The following is an 18,018-nucleotide window of genomic DNA, read 5'->3' on the forward strand; positions in this document are numbered from 1 at the left end:
TGAGGACAAGGTTATCAGAGATTACTTTCTCTGTTATATTTCTTGAATTCCCAAAGAGTAAGGTGGGCACTGTGTTGGCCATTGCCTCCTCCAAAGGGATATAATCGTCTAGGAACTGGAATATTCAGTGTTCATTAAAAGATAGATCCAAAAGTTCTTCAATCCAGGACTAGAACAGCAGAAGAAATGGAGTGACAGAAAGGTATGTGTGGTTTCTCCTATAAATATTGCCAGCAAGAGACACCAACATATACACTTCAACAAGTTTACCTTAAAAACTAAACTAAGGCCCTCCTTAGGGAGCTGTATTATTCACTCGATAGCAATCTCTTTTGTCCGGAATTAGAAGTAAGAGAAAGTGAGTATTATAGGTAAAAGAACTTCTGTTGCAGAGGCCAAAGAAATAAACCAGTTTGTATCCTACCTCACTGATTTTATAATACTGAAAATGGCATGTTATTTGCTTAGAAAGGAAAGGTACCTTTAGTAAATAGCATATTGTTCCTTGAAATACAGTTGTAGAAAACTGAAGAAATGACTTCCAATAAAGGTCTTTAACTCTTTTTTTCTTGTATGTTTACACATAGCTCAAAATTTTATATGTAACAGCAAATTTTTGAGACTAATGGAAAACTGTTGAAAAAAAGGCTGGGGAGAATATAAAACTTGGTATAATTTACTGTAAAGAAAAATCACAAAATGGAAAACATATTTAACTTCTCTTTCACGGATACATTATTTCAAATTTGAAATTCTAGAAGTCTGATCAGGATGTTGGGCTCCTTGTTCTCAAACATGAACCTAACATAGTCGTAATCTTCAGAGTGCGGTGCTCGATATTTATGGCAAAGAGCCTTTTCATAGAATATTACAGAAACTCTTCAGAGTATGTGTTTAATAGACCAGTTTGGTTTGGCATCAACTTGACATAAACTTTTGGTTATCCAAAGCCCTTAATTGCTTTGAAGTAAAAGCCCAGTGCTGTTCTTTTTTATTAAAATCATGTTTTTTCCTGTTATTGTGGTCTATTTTGGAAGACTGAGTTGTGATTTTTGCATATGTTCTACATAATGCCTCATTAGCAAAAAATCTTGTATCATTTACAAGTAGCCTGAATGTCTGTGTTGTTTTGAACAAAAATCCGTATTAAAATTTAAACAATATAAAAATGCACATTTTCTGCTTATTAAAAAGGCCGTCTTAAATTAAATGCAAAGCAGTAACCAGTGAACACATGTACATGAACATTAAAATCAGAATGATTTTACCTTTTATTGGCTTTTTCAGCTCCAAAAATATTTATACTCTTACCAAATGTTTAACTAGTTTATACTAAGTGGTTTTTTTAGTAAATGTTAGGGTGTTTACCTTCTTAATTAAAAATCATGTAAGTTCCGTAATATCCCAGTAGAGGAAATTTAACCTATAAATGTTCCAGACACTGTGGCTTGCCCTCTTCCCTTTGGTTGACAGCAGACTGTCAAATCTTAGAACAGAGAATCCTTTCGCAGCCATGCAGTCAGTGTAAGAAACAGCTGGGCTCTAGGGGCCCCATCTTTCCCTTCTAGGCACACAACAGGGTTACTTCCTGGCACTCTAAAGTTCTTCCCCAGTGTTTTATTTTGAAAAATTGCATACCTACAGAAAAGCTGTAGGAACAGTCACGTGAACACTCACATACCTTTCACCTCTTTGTGTATTTGTGAATGACACAAGCCTGTTCTGCATTCTGCATGCACATGCATGAGCACTTTTCCCTCCTTTCCATCCTTTCTCCCTCCCTTCCTCCCATGCCCCCATCTGAGAGTTAGACACATGTATCCTTTTGCTCTCTGTACACTTCTAACTATCTTCTAAGAACAGAGACATCCTCCTGCATAACCACTCTATGGCTGTCATACTCAAGACACTTAACAATAAAGTAGCATCATCTAACACAGAGTCCATATTCGGATGCCCCCATTGTATCCCTTATAGCAGGGGTGTTTTGTTTTGTTTTGTTTTCCAATAGCTGGTTTTAGTTTGTTTTGTTTGGTTTTCTCTAGTATCCAATTAGGGGTCATGTGTTGTATATAATTGTCATGTCTTTTAGGTTTCCTTTGTTCCAGAGTGGTTCCTCATTTCCAGCTGATTGATAGTTGTTTGCAGAACACCCCTCAATTTGTATTTGCCTGATTATCCAGCCCCCTAATTTAGAGAGCACATCTGGTCCTTGGATGGAAGGGTAAATGGGGCCATGGATAACCATGCACGCATTATTATTACACAGGCAGGTGATCTGTCATTTTTAAAAAATATATCCACCAAGCTTTTGCCACTGTTTTTAAAACTTTAGAATTTGCCCAGTGGAAAGTATCATAGTCAAAGACCATTTCTTTTCTCCGTGTGTTTTTTTATTATTTATTATTATTATTATTATTATTATTATTATTATTATATCATACTCAAATACCATTTCTTTTCTCCCTGTGTTTATTATTATTACTACCATCATCATCATCTAAGATTTTTCTGGGATAGCAGCTTGTTGTATTTTCTTAGCACTTAATATGAAAACAGAAATTGTCACAATTTATAGTAACTAGTGTATTAGTGCATACTTGAGTGTGGAAAGACAGCTAGAATTAGGAATATCTCCAAGGAGGCAGACAGCCTAGAAGAGCGGGAAGAAGTGATCTCTTTGGATTGGATTTGATTGGTGGTTCCCTCAACTAAGGACTCTGGTCATATTCTTTACTTCACTAAGCCTTAGTTAGCTACCTCAGCTATAAAATAAAGAGATTGAAATGAGTAAGTGGTTCCCTACCTTTGAAACAACATACTTTCGTCCCCAGGGACCTTGTGTTTCTGAAAGATTTTTATCTACTAAGTAAGCAGTGTTTATTAATTTAATCAACCTATTGTGTCTTTTTCTTGTATTCATCAAAGACCTATATTTTGCCAAACATTGCTTCTGCTAATTGTGAAGTAACCTGTGTCATTGAACTGACTTGGTATAATTTTATCAAAAAATAAAAACAAAACAAAACTTTCACTTTGGCAACTTAATTGCTAGTAAACCTACATTTCCTATTGGACTTTTTGATATATTGAATGTAATTCTCAGATCCCACTATTAGTTGGAATCCATTAAACTTGATCTTTAAAATAATCCTTTTTAGAAAATCAGCCAGGATTTCAATTCTTCCTGTCTCCAAGTAGTCCTTGGGAGTGCGCCCTCCATTTTCATGAGAGTGATTATATGCATATAGACTGCTTGACAAAACTGTATCTCTCTATTCCTTGTGGGTGTTGAGAGTAAGAAAATATTTTGCTCTGATTCTGTTTTGACCCACCACCACGAGCAAGGTATGATCCACAGGCAAATAAACATACAGAGATAAATTTTTTTCTTTATGCGATCTTAAGTCAGGGAGCATCATTTTTACCTATGAACTCAGGTAGCAATTTTGAGCAAAAATCATTACCTTTCAAATAAATTTTCCTCCGCTCTCTTAGTGAAACTTATTCCATTTAATTTACTAGCAACCTTCTGTAATATTCAGTAGTGTTACCTTGCTAGTGACTATTATCTGTGTACCCCTGGTCAAAGCTATGAATGACCTACATTTCTTTTAACAGCACACAGAATGTCTGCCACTGTTTAAAAAAAAAAAATACTGTAGGGTTTGTTTGTTTGTTTTGACATCTTAATTTTATTATATTTTTTCAGTGTTCCGAGATTTATTGTTTACGCACCACACCCCGTGTTCCATGCAATTTGTCCTCTCCTTAACACTCACCACCAGGCTCACCCATCCCCACTTGTTTCTCAGAGCCCACAGTCTCTCATCTTTCGTCTCCCCCTCCAATTTATCCCAATTCACTTTTTCTTTCCTTCTCCTAATGTCCTCCATGTTATTCCTTATGCTCCACAAATAAGTGAAACCACACAATAGTTGATATTCTCTGCTTGACTTATTTCACTCACCATAATCTCCTCCAGTCCCATCCATGCTGATACAAAATTTGGGTATTCATCCTTTCTGATGGCTGCGTAATATTCCATTGTATATATGGACTACGTCTTCTTTATCCATTCATCTATTGAAGGGCACCTCGGCTCTTTCCACAGTTTGGTGATTGTGGACATTGCTGCTATGAACATTGGGGTATATATGACCCTTCTTTTCACTACATCTATATCTTTGGGGCAAATGCCCAGTAGTGCCATTGCAAGGTCATGGAGTAGCTTGATTTTTAATTTTTTGAAGAGCCTCCACACTGTTATCCAAAGTGGCTGCACCAACGTGCATTCCCACCAGCAGTGTAAGAGAGTTCCTCTTTTGTAGAAGTGTTTTAAACCTAAGGTTGTTTTCAACCTTATCCCCGAAATTTGGTCAGCCTAAAACTGATTCAAAGAGAGCCTCTCCATTCTGTCATAAGTATTTTACTCAACTCTTTCCCAGAATCTCATAGCCTAGCTCCTGTATTCTATAGCCTTCTCTATATGTAATATATATATATTCTCTAAATGGTGTTATATACTACATTATAATATTTTTGTCTCAAAAAATCAAAAGGCTTTCTTTAGCATTCATAATCTCTACTGGAACAAAGAATGAAATGACGATGGGGGCTGGGAGGGGTAGTGTGAGAGAGTTGTATGCCTGGGGAATGAAGTCTAAGAAACTTTAACTGGAGGAAAGATTTTTGCTTCTCAAGATTTCATATTAGACTATACATTACATAGCTCCACTGAAAGTTTTTCCTTCTCCAGTGTATCTGAGGTTTTAAGTTTCTGGATTTATTATGGCACCCAGTAGCAAAGCCAGAGTCAAGTGTTTTCAAGGCTTCCATTAGAAATTCCTTTTTCAGAGTTTATTGCTTGACTGTTTCCAATTATATGAGGGAAACTTGGCACATAGGTTGTTGAACTGGATTACTTTTTTTCAACATAAAATCTAATTTATTTCAGTTTGTTTTTAATCTAGAGATGAGCCAACAACTCTTCAAATAGTTTTAGAAGATTTGATCATAATTCTAAATAATATGTCTATAAAAAAAAACAAGAAAAAGAAAAGAAAACCACATTTTCCAACTTAATTGTCCAAGGTTTTTTGCAAAATCCTTGTTGAAAAATTTGAGAAATTTATTTTTACAAAGCACATAATTAGCCTGCTTGATATCTGTTTGCAAATCATTTCACCATGTGTAATGCAGCATGTATGAATTGTTGCATGACTGTCAGAGTCCATCTGAATGTTTTACCATGGATCGTTCTTTCTGTTAGAACGTCATCATTCTGAAGACTTGATGTTCCCATCACTGTGCATGAAACAGAGCAAGAAAGCATGATGTGGTAGTCACTTAAAACACTCCTTATAAAACTAGCTCCATCTGTATTCTTCAAAGGAAACCAACCTGAGGCTCTCCTCCTACCTTTTGCACAGAGGTCTAGGACAAGCCTTTAGGCACTGACTCTAGCCCTGTTTTGCCTCCATCATCCTCACGTTCCTTGTCAGCTTTTTTGTGACACTGCTTTCCCTCTTTTCCCTCTCAGCCAGCCCTTATTTTTTTTATCATATTTCATCTAGAAGAATGTTGAATCGATTGTCTGTTTTAAGACAATTTTCCATTGTACACCTTCCTGAAGGCCAGACCACATTTATCACGTTGATTTTGATCTTTTACGTCTTAGCACTTTCAACTGGATAGCTAACCATCCTTTCCTTCCCATGATTACCCTCAAAAGTATCTACCATGGGGGCGCCTGGGTGGCTCGGTGGGTTAAGCCGCTGCTTTCAGCTCGGGTCATGGTCTCGGGGTCCTGGGATCGAGTCCCGCATCGGGATCTCTGCTCAGCAGGGAGCCTGCTTCCCTCTCTCTCTCTCTGCCTGCCTCTCTATCTACTTGTGATCTCTCTCTGTCAGGTGAATGGATGAAATCTTTAAAAAAAAAAAAAGTATCTACCATGGGGGCACCTGGGTGGAACAGTCAGTTAAGCATCCAACTCTTGGTTTCAGCTCAGGTCGTGATCTCAGGATTGTGAGATTGAGCCCTGCAGTGGGCTCCATGCTCAGCCTAGAGTCTGCTTCAGATTTTCTCTCCTTCTGTCCCCCTCCACTTGTGTGCTCTTTCTCTCTCTCTCAGATAATTAAATCTTTTGAAAAAATTCTAATCATAATAATGACTCTTACAGATAAAGCCCCTAAAACTGACACTTGAAAATAATCATTGAAGACTGACAGGTGTTGCATTAGCCCAGATTAGGTGTACTCTCAAGCAAACTGACTTTTAACTTAAAGGACCACATTAGTATTGTTGTTCCCTAACTACTACTGCAGTTGTATTTGTACCTACCTGGTGGGCATTATTAGCATAAAATACTAAGTCACTTTTCTTGGCAATATTTTGAAAGGTTTAATCATCAAGGAGTTTAGGAAAATATTCAAGAAAACATCCGCCAGTTAAACCACACTGAAAAGTTTTTGAGAGTGCTTACCAGCCTTCGCCTTACAAAAAAAATTCAAAATAAAAACCTGTTATTTCTATGACCCTGTGTGGCTGAGTGCATTAATGGGCCTTAATTCTTTGTCAATATCACTAAGTAATTCTTACCCAAATGTGTGTGTGTGTATATATGTATGTGTGTGTATCTTCTTGAAAATACTAAAATATTTAAAAACAAGAAGAATAAAATACCAGAGATGACTGCAAATATAAGAAAAGATTTGAAATTACTTGGCTAGCATTCTGTCCTTCCGTATCAATAACTGTCACTCATCATTGAGTGGTCAAGCCAAGTCATTCTGGGAAAAGCAGATTAAGTTATATTTTGAACTTCTGATCATGAAAAAATAAATAATCTTCTTTATTAGACTTATGTAAAATGTATTTTCCCTTCATACTATTAAGTATATATATATATACATATATATATGTATTTTTTTTTTTAAGTGAGTAAAGGGCATGCTATGGGGAAAAATAGTGAGTGTACTGCTGAATGTGCGCTCAGAACTACTAGATAACGTGTTTTAGACACATAATTATTTTAACATTGTGTTAAGACTCTATCCTGGGTAAGATCCAGGTTCTTGGACTTGTTTATCTTCTGTGTGAGGACAGCTAACTGTCCGATGCCAAAATACAATGAACTTTCAAATATCAAAGAGGAAAATTAAGTATTCCAAGTCCTCAGCTGGTTTACAGATGTGTGAGCTTTGTAGTCCATTTTCTGGTTCCAGTAGGGCATTGTGACAATTTTTCCAATATGTGTACACGAGATAAGTTTTGGAAGTAAAATTACTTACTTTAAATCCTGAAGTAAGTTTCTGAATCTAAAATTTTATGCTTTTTTTTAAAAGAAATGAAGTCTAAAACTGAGCTTCACGAGCATTAAAATACTTTTGAATGTAAAACGTATGAGATTAAGGAGACTACCTCTGTTGGGAAAGTAAACGTCTCTTGAAACGAGTATTCATTTAGCTCTATGGTTAACCTTTAACAAGATCTTCCTGTTAAATTCTGCATTTGCTTTAATCTCAGTAGGAAAAATACAAACTAGTATTGCAGCATATAGAGTTTCTTATATACCCTGTGGACGTCAAATGATCTCTTACAGCTAAAGGCACATCTGCAACATATTTAAATGCCAGCTTTGGGCATTATTAGTATAAAATGCTAAGTCACTTTTTTGGGAAATATTTTGAAAAGTTGAAGCTCCAGGAGGAAACTCCAGTAAATGGTAATCTTATGATACCATTTGTTTTAAGGGAGAGAGTGATAGGAAGAGGAGTGGCTGTCTTGCATACTTTTCTCTTAGGGAAAAGTAGTATGATCGTCCTTAAAGTAAGTATGGGGTGGAACGATTGCTGTGCTATGGACTGATGTCCTTTTGCACCATCTTTCAGGACGCTGTAAAAGGGTTTTACGTGCATATTATCAGTTGTTGTGGAGGTGACACAGGTCCTCAAATGTGAGTCTCCCCTCAAACTCTGAGAGTCTGATTTAATGAAAGTTAAAGAACAATGATTGGTTGGTTTTAAATAATAAATCTATCCTAAGTGTATAATAAACTAAAAACTTAGGTAACATTTCGATGAAAAATTGTGATTCCACCCCAGATTTTTTTCTTTTGCCTTGCATTTTTTTACTCTGTCTCTCTTTTCTTAAACATTGTTGAAGGTCAAACATTCGGGACAACGTAGAAATGATTAAGCTTCACAAACAACTAGTGGAAAAAAGCAATGCTCTTTCAGTAATGGAAGGAAAATTTATTCAGCTGCAAGAGGTACTGTGATCATTTTTTTTTATTATGGTGATACATAGATACAAAGTTATGTGTTACATTAAGTATACATAGATACACTATCAAAGGTAGTGTTTAAGTTGTATTTTTTAAATGGAATGGTCGTAACACTAAGAAGTTATTTTTAAAGATGCTCTTTTTTCTTAAATGTGTATGATTTCACTTCCTATATTATTTGTAACTTATAACTTAATAACTAAAGAAATAACTGCTTGGACTTTTTATAAATATGTGTGTCATCTCAAAGTAATAAATATATTTATCGTAAATTATTTCATGCCAAGAAAATGTATTTTTTAACTCCTTTTATCTGAATTCTTATAGACACATAGCACTGAAGGGTTAGATGTATTTGCATCTATCTTCAGTTACAAACATTTATGAGATATCCAAGATAGATCAAGTTAAAAATAGGAGTAATCAGGCTTTGTTCAGTGTTTCTTTGATGCAGTGTTTTGTTTTGTCACTATCCACCATTCTCACAAAATATTTGAGTACCCATCATGTCAACTCTCAGTGTACTTATTTTAAATCTTGACCGTTCAGGTTGGCAATACTTGGGACTCTTCATCCCGGCTGCCTTAGGACTGTAGCCCTACAGGAATGTGCCATCAGAAGATTCCTATTTATTGGAACTGCATAATTAACATAGGTTCTGGAATTAATGAACTCCAAAACATTAGGGAAGGAAATAAAAAAATGAGCTTACATTCTTTTGTCACTTTGACCATTTTGGCTTCCATTTAACAGTACTGCCACGTATTTGTTCAAAGACCAACAAGGACAAGTGTCTGCAATGGCACAGGTTCCTCTTAGGGGGATTGATACTGGGTAAAGAAAGATTTGAGAGGTTCAGACCAACAGCTTCAATGAATGAGGTAGGAAGCCCAGGAAACGCTGGTTAAAGATAGCATGCTATGATAAGACCAAGAAAAAGTTGGGCTGAAGTTACTCAAGGGCCATGTTTCCTTTAAATGATTGGAGAACTTTAGTAGAACGTTAAGTGATACTAATTAGCAGATGAACCATTGGGCATTACATGTTATGGTTGTATGGTCTCTATGAGAAAACTTTAGTATGATCTTCTTTTTACTTATTAAAAAAAAGCAAGTGACATTAAGAATATAAATTGGAATTTAAAACATATTCATAAATGCCAGTTTAAAAATTAAGAAATTGGGATGCCTGGCTGTTTCAGTCAGAGAGGTGAGTTCATGCCCCACTTTGGGCATAGAGATTACTTAAAAATAAATAAATATAAAAATCTGTTTTAAAAAATGAAGACTTCAATAACTATTTTACTGAATTGAAAATTTCAACCTAGTTGTATTAAAACAACCTTCTGTTTAGCTGTTTATGTGCTGTGGTGACAAATCCTTTCAAGTTTGATTATCTATGGTCAGCATTTATTTTGACCCATGTGGCAGGATTTTTAGACAGCACGTCCAACCTCTGTAACCACAGCAGAAAGAAAAAAAAAATTGCTGAAACTAATTTACTCACTGGTCACCAATCAGTCGAAAACTAGGGGGAAATAAAATAAAGGACCAAAAGTTTGCATTATGTGATTCTGTGCTAAGATAATCCTATACTTTTTTTCCTTAATTATACACTTAAATGTCTCCATGGACAGGTAGCACACATGCATTGTTTATGAGGTAAAGAATAAACTGTATAATGTGAGCTTTAGGAGTAAATCCACTTATAAAATTGTGATCACTTATTTAACGCAGAATCCAAAAATTAATTTCGAAAAAATTTTCTTTTTTGTTTTTTCAGAAGCAAAGAAGTCTCCGGATCAGCCATGATGCCTTGATGGCGAATGGAGATGAGCTAAATAGGCAGCTCAAGGAGCAGCGTCTAAAATGCTGCAGTCTTGAGAAACAATTACATTCCGTGACATTTTCTGAAAAAAGAGTAGAAGAGGTAAGCCTCCAAAAGTTTATTAACCATTCCTTGCATTAAAACTTCTCCATCACTGTCTCAAAAAAGTAAAGTGGACACATTCCAAGTAGTAACTTTATTTAAAGATCCTAAACTACATACATGGTGCTTTGGGCACAGCAAAATACAGTAAGTTTGTTAGGTGCATGTCAACTCAGTGCCTCCAAATACTTGCAAATGTGTTGATAACCACTGCTTCCCTAAGAATCAATCCCTAAGGATTAACTCTTGAGGAAGAGGAACACGTAACATTTTGCAACTTACCTGTGGAACTTAACTTTTCGGCCTTAACATCTGTTTAGCCATTTGAGGTACCAAGACCACGTTAGACAAATACATGCCTCTTTTTGAAGGGGAAGATATTCTGTTCTGCAACATTAGCAGTTCCGTGAAATTATTTCCTTTTTATCCAAGAAGTTGTTTGAAAACTCATCTTTCTATTATTGTTGCTACCCATGTCTCCCAGCTAGCACAGTCTCTTTCTGTCATCTTTTAAACTTGTTCTTAAAGAGAATGGCAATGAAATAAGATGCCTACGTTCTGTTCTGATCTTTAGAGAATCCTTACTGTGTCTCAAACTAGCATCAAAAGAGCATTACGAACATGGAAATGAATTTTAAGAGTATTGACCCATGGGAAAAAATTGTAACTATAAAATATACCAGTGAATAAAACTTAAACATGAATACTAGGAATAAATACAGAAAACTATATTTTAGTCATAAAGCTATAGTGGTTATCCTGAGTTTATTTCTAAAAATATTCATTAGGATAAAACAAGGTATACGCCTTGCCCCATTCGTGCATAGCACATTGAGATGTCATGAAGCCCACTGAAGGTTTTGAATCCTATTTGCCTTCTCATGTTTTAGGAGTTACCCATATTTAAGAGAGAATGTCGCTTTATTTGGCTTTCACTGCCAGAGGTCTGTTTTGACTGTTATTCCCTCATTCATTTACTGCTAAAACATTATTAAAGTGCTTTCTTGGTGTCAAAAAAAAAAAAAAAAACCAAGGTATACGATTTTATTTATTCATTCATTTATTTAAAAGATGTGCTACTGTCTCTTTGTAAATTCCAGATAACATAAGAAATTGTGTCTTCAGAGTGAATTGTGATTGACTCAATTTGTTTGAACCATGAACCAAAAGAAAAGTTAATCCTTTCATTTTTTATGGGCCAATTGGAAATTAATACAAAATGAATAAAATGATGGAATTCATCAGGAGGGAAAATAAAAAATATTATGTTTCCCAGACTTCATAGCAAACTTTTAACACATTCTTTATTGAGTTTTGGCACATGTCACCATAAAGCAATGCATACATTTCTACTAAATTAAAACAGAAATATTAATTTCATGTTTACTTAACAACTTGGAAAAAATCAATGCTAAATTAACTACAGACAATAAAAGTTGACTAGTTAGCAGCTACAATTTAGAAGTCAAGACTAAACCATCTTAGCTTCCTCTCATGTTGTTTTACTCCTGTGTGGCTTTATTTGATATTCACCTAATGTGTCATTTTCTTTTCATTTTAGCTGCAGGATAGAATTAATGATTTAGAAAAGGAACGGGAACTTTTAAAGGAAAACTATGATAAACTTTATAACAGGTAAATCATTATTACATGTGTTCTCTCATTCTCTTGTTTGAGATCTTTTGTATCAAAGCAGTGGGTGTCAGAATATCTAATATTGATTAAAGAATTAGCAATGGATGATTGTAAGAAATATATACGTGTTCTAAAAAAAAATAAGCTTTTCTTAGGCATTTGTAGAAAGTTCTTGAAGCTGAGCAGCAGTCTTACTAGAAAACCGTATCATTTTATTGCCAGTAACAACTGACTATTACCATTTATTGAATATAAACTATAAGCAAGCAGGCACTGTACTAAATATTTCTCTTTCATGTATTATTATAAATTTCTGAACAACAACCTGGGAATGTAGGTAGTGTAAATGCTCATTTTGCAGGCAATGAAAATAAAACAGAAGTAGGTAACTTACCTACACTCTAAAAGCTTGGAAGTGACAAAGCTTGTATTTGTACTTCTTTTGGTCTCTCCAGGCCCTGGTCTCTTCCACTGGGCTCTCCAACCTATTAGCCGAGAGTGATTCTCTTGGTGGAAAACAAAGGTGTGCACTTACACTTGTCTCTGCTCCTTATAAAAAGAAACTCAAGTATCTTTATCTCAAGATAAATTTATTTATTTATATATAAGTAATCTCTACACCCAACATGGGGCTCAAACTCATGACCCCAAGATGAAGAGTCACATGCACTTCCAACTAAGGCAGCCAGACACCCCTCAAGATGAATTTTAAAGAGCAACTTCAGTTTTGTTTTTTAATCTACTTCATAGTGATGGTGTTTTAAAGAATTAATCCTTTTTAATAATGTTAGAAACAAAATTCCACACTACAGCCAAGCTTAGTTAAGCGGTACAGATATCTGTGTGTGTGTCTGTGTCTGTGTATATATGCGTATTTTCAAGTCTTTTTAGTATATAATAACTGATAAAGGATAAATAAAAGTTTATATGAAAGCAGATTTAATATATATGTATTAGAAGATATGTGTTAGAGCTGATATTCAACAGTTGCTTCTATTATCTTCTGAAACATCAGAAAGTAGCCATCTGATGATGAACAGACACACCTCTTTTTAACTGTTATGTTTTGGATGTTTTGTAAACTGAATTTATATTTTATAAATGAATCAACTCATACCTAAAGAGTGTAGGGCTAGGCTTTTATTTATTTTTACATTGAAAAGATTCATATATTATTGTTAGACATCATTCCAGTTCATAGATCATCTGTGTTGTTTACCAACTAGTGTTGATTATCTTTGCACAGTGGCTCATTATATGAAGAGTTATTGATAACAGATTTAGTTAAAATAATCAGTTAAAATAATATCTGGGTTAAAATAATATCTGGGGCTCTCCAACAAGGAAGCCTGGCTAAAAAATCTTTATGTGAGATCTACCTTGGACCCCTTCCAGATCACTTGGCCCAATTTGCTTTGTTCTGGTGTCTTTCTCATCAGCTCCGTTAATTTTACCTAAAGCATTTATTATGCTTCCTGATTTGTATTTTCATTTCTATAGAACAATACAAGGTTTATATTGATATTTATCTAAGTATCTAGTAGTTATGTTTGAAAATTCCAAATTTCGGTATATAGATCATACAACCACTGCATTGTAGGGCAGAGAAAATAATGTTATCCTCATATTTTAGAAATGAGGGAACTGAGACTCAAGAAAAATTAAGAAACATGTACAGAGTCACACAGCATTGCTGAGACACCAGTATTGGACCCAAACCCAATTCTTTTGACTCTAAAACTTGAATTTTTTTCACTGTGCTTCACTATCTCTTGGATTTTAATTGCATTGGGAAACTGATTCTGTGGAAGGAAAATGTTCATGGAATAATAGAACTACCATACATTCAGAAATTTTCATTGGTTTATATTTATCTTCAACATCTTATAATTTAAAATAATTTAACATGGTCTTAATATAAGAAAATAACTGCCATTGGCCATTACTTAAACATTTTCTACTTCCCAATTTGAGGATTTACTGAACATACCTCTGGGAATAAAAAACGCTAAACTTAGCTGGGAATAATGCATAAATGGAATTTTGAGGGAAACATGTTTTTCTCATGTTTACTTTATCACTATGAAACTTTATCTCTCCATATTAGAAGATGATCTGAGAGTGTAATCTGACTTTGAAGGTTTTTTTTTTAATGTTTTATGCTTGAGCTACAGTTTTTTCCTGTCACATTAAAAACAGACTTCATTATGCTGCTTACACTTGAATTTTGTGTGAGATGTATGGAAGTAAATGTATGTAGTGAGTGTCAAAACATTTTGTGTCCAAAAAAATATTAATGTCACTTAAGCACAAAACCCAGCAAGCACACATGATAGCAAATAGAACTATAAAATTCTCTAATGCAAATTTTTAATATATAATTTGTTTTCAGAAGCAGCATTGGAGAAACTTCTACAAAAATCATCGTTGTCATTACGATTCTTTACAGCTTTTGTGTTTCATGGCACTGTTATTCATCATTGCCAACAACTAGTGCTCATCAAAAACTAAATAAATTTACTCCCTGTTTGGTTAGTCATAGTGATAGTGTGTTTTTTCAAGGAGAGCATTTGTTTGTTATTCAAAATTGGCTAGTTTTCAGGGGAAAAATATGATTTGCAGATTACATTCTCATCTTCCTTTTCCAAATGAAATTTTTAATGTGTTTATTACTTGACATATGACATATTAGAGAATCATCTGGTTAGATAAAACCCTCATGTTAGAATTTGGTATGAGCTTGTTTTAATATGCAAGAACATTTTTGATATGATGCCATGAAATAAGTATGACTTTAAGAAATATTCCATTTAAAGATTCAGAATAAATTTTTCGCAGTTAAATCTGTGTGGTCAGAGAGAAACTTTATACTACAATATTGTAAAGCCATGTCCCATTTTTTAAGTTATTATAGTTTTAGGGTGGTGTAACTGATGAATCCAATAGTCCTTCCACTATGTAGTATATATGAATAACCCAGAAAACAGCAAAATGTAGGTTAACCACCCCTTTGGAACCTCCCTCCCCTGCCTACGACCACCATGCAATTCAGATTTAGTTGATTTAAGATAGGATCCAGAGAATCTGTTAGAGGTGATTTTAAAAGGTATTGACTCCCTGGGAGACACTAATCTAATACCTACTTTAAAAAAAGAGTTGGTCTAGTTTTGAAGATGGTATTAACCGCTTCAAGAATTGGTTTTTACTATGTAATTAGTAGTCATCCATTATCCAGAATTTAATGGAACACTGCTCACCACCCAGAGACTCTCTGGGCTCCATTTCTATAAAGTGAACACCCGTCCCCTGCAATCTTCTAGGAATCATGAGAGTTCATGTGATCAAATAGGAGCACTTGGTGCTTCACAGAAATCAAACTGAGTACATTTGGAGCATCATTTTCTTTCAGTAAGTGAGATGTCCCTATGTAAATACATATTTAATTTCCGTTAGGTCCTAACTAAAGTACCTATGGATCTCTTTATGGATGACTTAGACCTTATTCTTCCCTCCATCTCCCATTAGGGTGCACTTAAACATTGGAATACATGGAATATCTTCTGTAAGAAAAAAGACCTTAGGGTGGGGACGAATTCTTCAGCTCTTATTTCTGTCTGATCACGTTGTTCAGTGGTGCGTATGCTCACCCATGACTGCCAGTGGACATGCCAGCGACCACAGGCACCAATGGGCATTCGAGTATAGATCGACATTTTCTCACTTCTGCAACAGAATGTAGCAATGAAATGTGCACACGGACCAACTGTGATCCCCCCTCAGTTGTCACTGTAGGCAATATACAAAAACATTTTCATGAATAAAAGGTTCTCAAAGACTGTTCTCATATGCAGATTTAATCATGTACACAGCCTTTACAAAGAAAATGGAGCCAGATGTGGTTCACCATTTATAGTTACACAGATGGCTCCAAGCATAGAGGAATACAGTAAATTCAAAAGGAATTCCTCATGAAACTCCAGTGGAATGTAATCCTAAATTTAGAGGGAAGATAGCAGTGGACTAAATTCAGATTGACTTATGCTGATTTACACTAGTATTTTGTGGGTTTGGAAAAACCAGGCTGCTAAATTGTTCTTAATTTAAACACATACAGCTTCTGATGTTTCTGCCAGATTAACTGTTGGTGATCTCCTTGCTGGTACTAATGCTATTGGAACACTACTGTTTCTAATTTTTGGCGTCTGATATAATGTATAATTGTGCCTATTTCATCATGCTAATTTTTTTTTCCGGGTAGTACATGTTTTTATTAATACAAGACACACACACACACACACGTTTTGGTTTACATAATTTGACCAGAACAAAAAGTATATTTGTTCTTTATTTTAAAAAGTGAAAATGTAAAGAAATATTCTTTAATATTTAAAGTGCATACTTTCGTGTAAGTCTAGGTAATTGTACCTCTGATAAAATTGACTTGAAATATTGGTATATAGGTCCATGCATTTCTTAAGATTCCGTTTGTGAAATGAGGACATCAATAGAAGAAACAGATGTCATATTTAGAGAAACTTCTAGAATTCCATTTATTTTAAGTTCATATTATTTTAAATGCAATGAAAACATTCAAAATGTAAATTCTTTACCTTTGAAAGCTATGCCTCCTAGAAAAGTATCTCTTTTGGAATAAAACCTTGAGACTAGCTGGGAGCAACATTAAGGGTAACTTTTCAATAACAAGTTTTTCTTCCATTTACCATATCAGTACAAAACAAGATTTTATAAAGTTTTTGTTTCATTTGCCGGCTTTAAAATAAGAAGAAGGGTCAAAGCTGCTGATAATTATTCAGTCATATCAGGCCTCACAGATAATAGTTTTCTGCTGAAATACAGATCAAGATCACTTTTTCCAAAACCTGGCTATCACCTGGGGAAGCTTTGTAAAACTGAATTCCTGGGCCCCAGGACCTTCATTTTTAAATCTCCCTGATTTCAGTGCAGCTGGCCTAGCACAAGTGTTTAGTTCGTCAGCATTCAGCAGCCACTAGCGTAAATGAATGCTGGGATTTCATCATCAGTAGACTGGAATGCGAGTTTAAACGGCTACACTTTTACTGGGGAAGAACATTTCTGTCTTTGTCCTTACCAGGGTATTCTCACTGAGTTTTCACACCAGCCGTGTCACAAGTAAAACTTTGTTCTTAGCCTGTTATTGCTGTTGGTGTTTTAGGACAAAAACTACAGTCAGTGCTTCTTCACAGCAGAATTACTGTCTTGTCATTCACTTCATGGCCAGAATTTTGTGAATGTGTTATTAGCACACTCAGTAAAAGTTTCAGATTCTAGAAGTGGAGATCAGGTGGCGAGCCCCTTTTCCCTGTATTAAGAGGGTTTGTATGTGGGAGAGAAGAGTTTTACCCGAAGCCGCTGGCTGAGGTTTGGAATTGCGGATTCCTCTGGAGTATGTACAGTATCTGAATTCCTTTACTAGTCCCACAAAAGCTGCACACTGCCAACTTTTCTGACTGTAGAGCTCTAAATTAAGGCCAGTTCCTTTGCTCATCCCACAAACCCTTTCATGTTTCCTAACCGCAGCCTGAGAAAGGCGCCTTGGTTTCAACAGCAGCAGACCAGCATATGTTTACTTAATTCCTAAGACATGATGACAGTGGTCTCTGTGCCACTAAAAGCTTTTCTCTCTCGTATTTTCGGTCGAAACCGATTTCCAGGCTCTCCTTGCATGTCACGTGTGTTTTGCAGTGCCTTCAGTGCTGCCCACGAAGAGCAATGGAAGTTAAAGGAACAGCAGCTGAAAGTTCAGATCGCTCAACTCGAGACTGCCTTAAAATCTGACCTAACAGACAAAACTGAAATCCTTGACAGATTCAAAACCGAAAGAGGTACATACAAAACGACTACTGACTTATTCATTTCAGACATCTGTCTTATTCCCTGTTATTCACGGACTCAGTCAGCACTGATGAGGCGCCTACTGTTTTGCCAGGCGCCTTGCTCCATAGGGGGAACACAGCTCGTATTAACGGCCATCCACTTGCATGAGCTTACTGGTCGCTCCAGATTTCCGTTTATTCAGCCTAGCAAAGGTGCCAAAGGACTTGTTTCTTCATCAGAGATACTTTTATTCAGATTACCTTTCATTTTGTTGTCCTCGTTGTTGCTTTCCTCAATGTCAGTCAAGCCTT

General features: G+C 35.4%; 1 protein-coding gene across 3 annotated transcripts in view; it reads left to right on the forward strand.

Moving 5' to 3' along the window:
- Positions 1-18,018, forward strand: part of RPGRIP1L (RPGRIP1 like) — a 97,241-nt gene that overhangs the window by 15,915 nt on the left and 63,308 nt on the right. For all 3 annotated transcript variants that reach the window (XM_045989138.1, XM_045989136.1, XM_045989137.1), the window contains 4 exons: positions 8,167-8,272; positions 10,070-10,216; positions 11,778-11,851; positions 17,576-17,715. In XM_045989138.1, coding sequence (XP_045845094.1) covers positions 8,167-8,272; positions 10,070-10,216; positions 11,778-11,851; positions 17,576-17,715 — 467 coding nt within the window. The remainder of the gene's footprint in view (positions 1-8,166; positions 8,273-10,069; positions 10,217-11,777; positions 11,852-17,575; positions 17,716-18,018) is intronic.

This window comes from Meles meles, chromosome 19 (assembly GCF_922984935.1).
Source record: "Meles meles chromosome 19, mMelMel3.1 paternal haplotype, whole genome shotgun sequence".
Taxonomy (NCBI): domain Eukaryota; kingdom Metazoa; phylum Chordata; class Mammalia; order Carnivora; family Mustelidae; genus Meles; species Meles meles.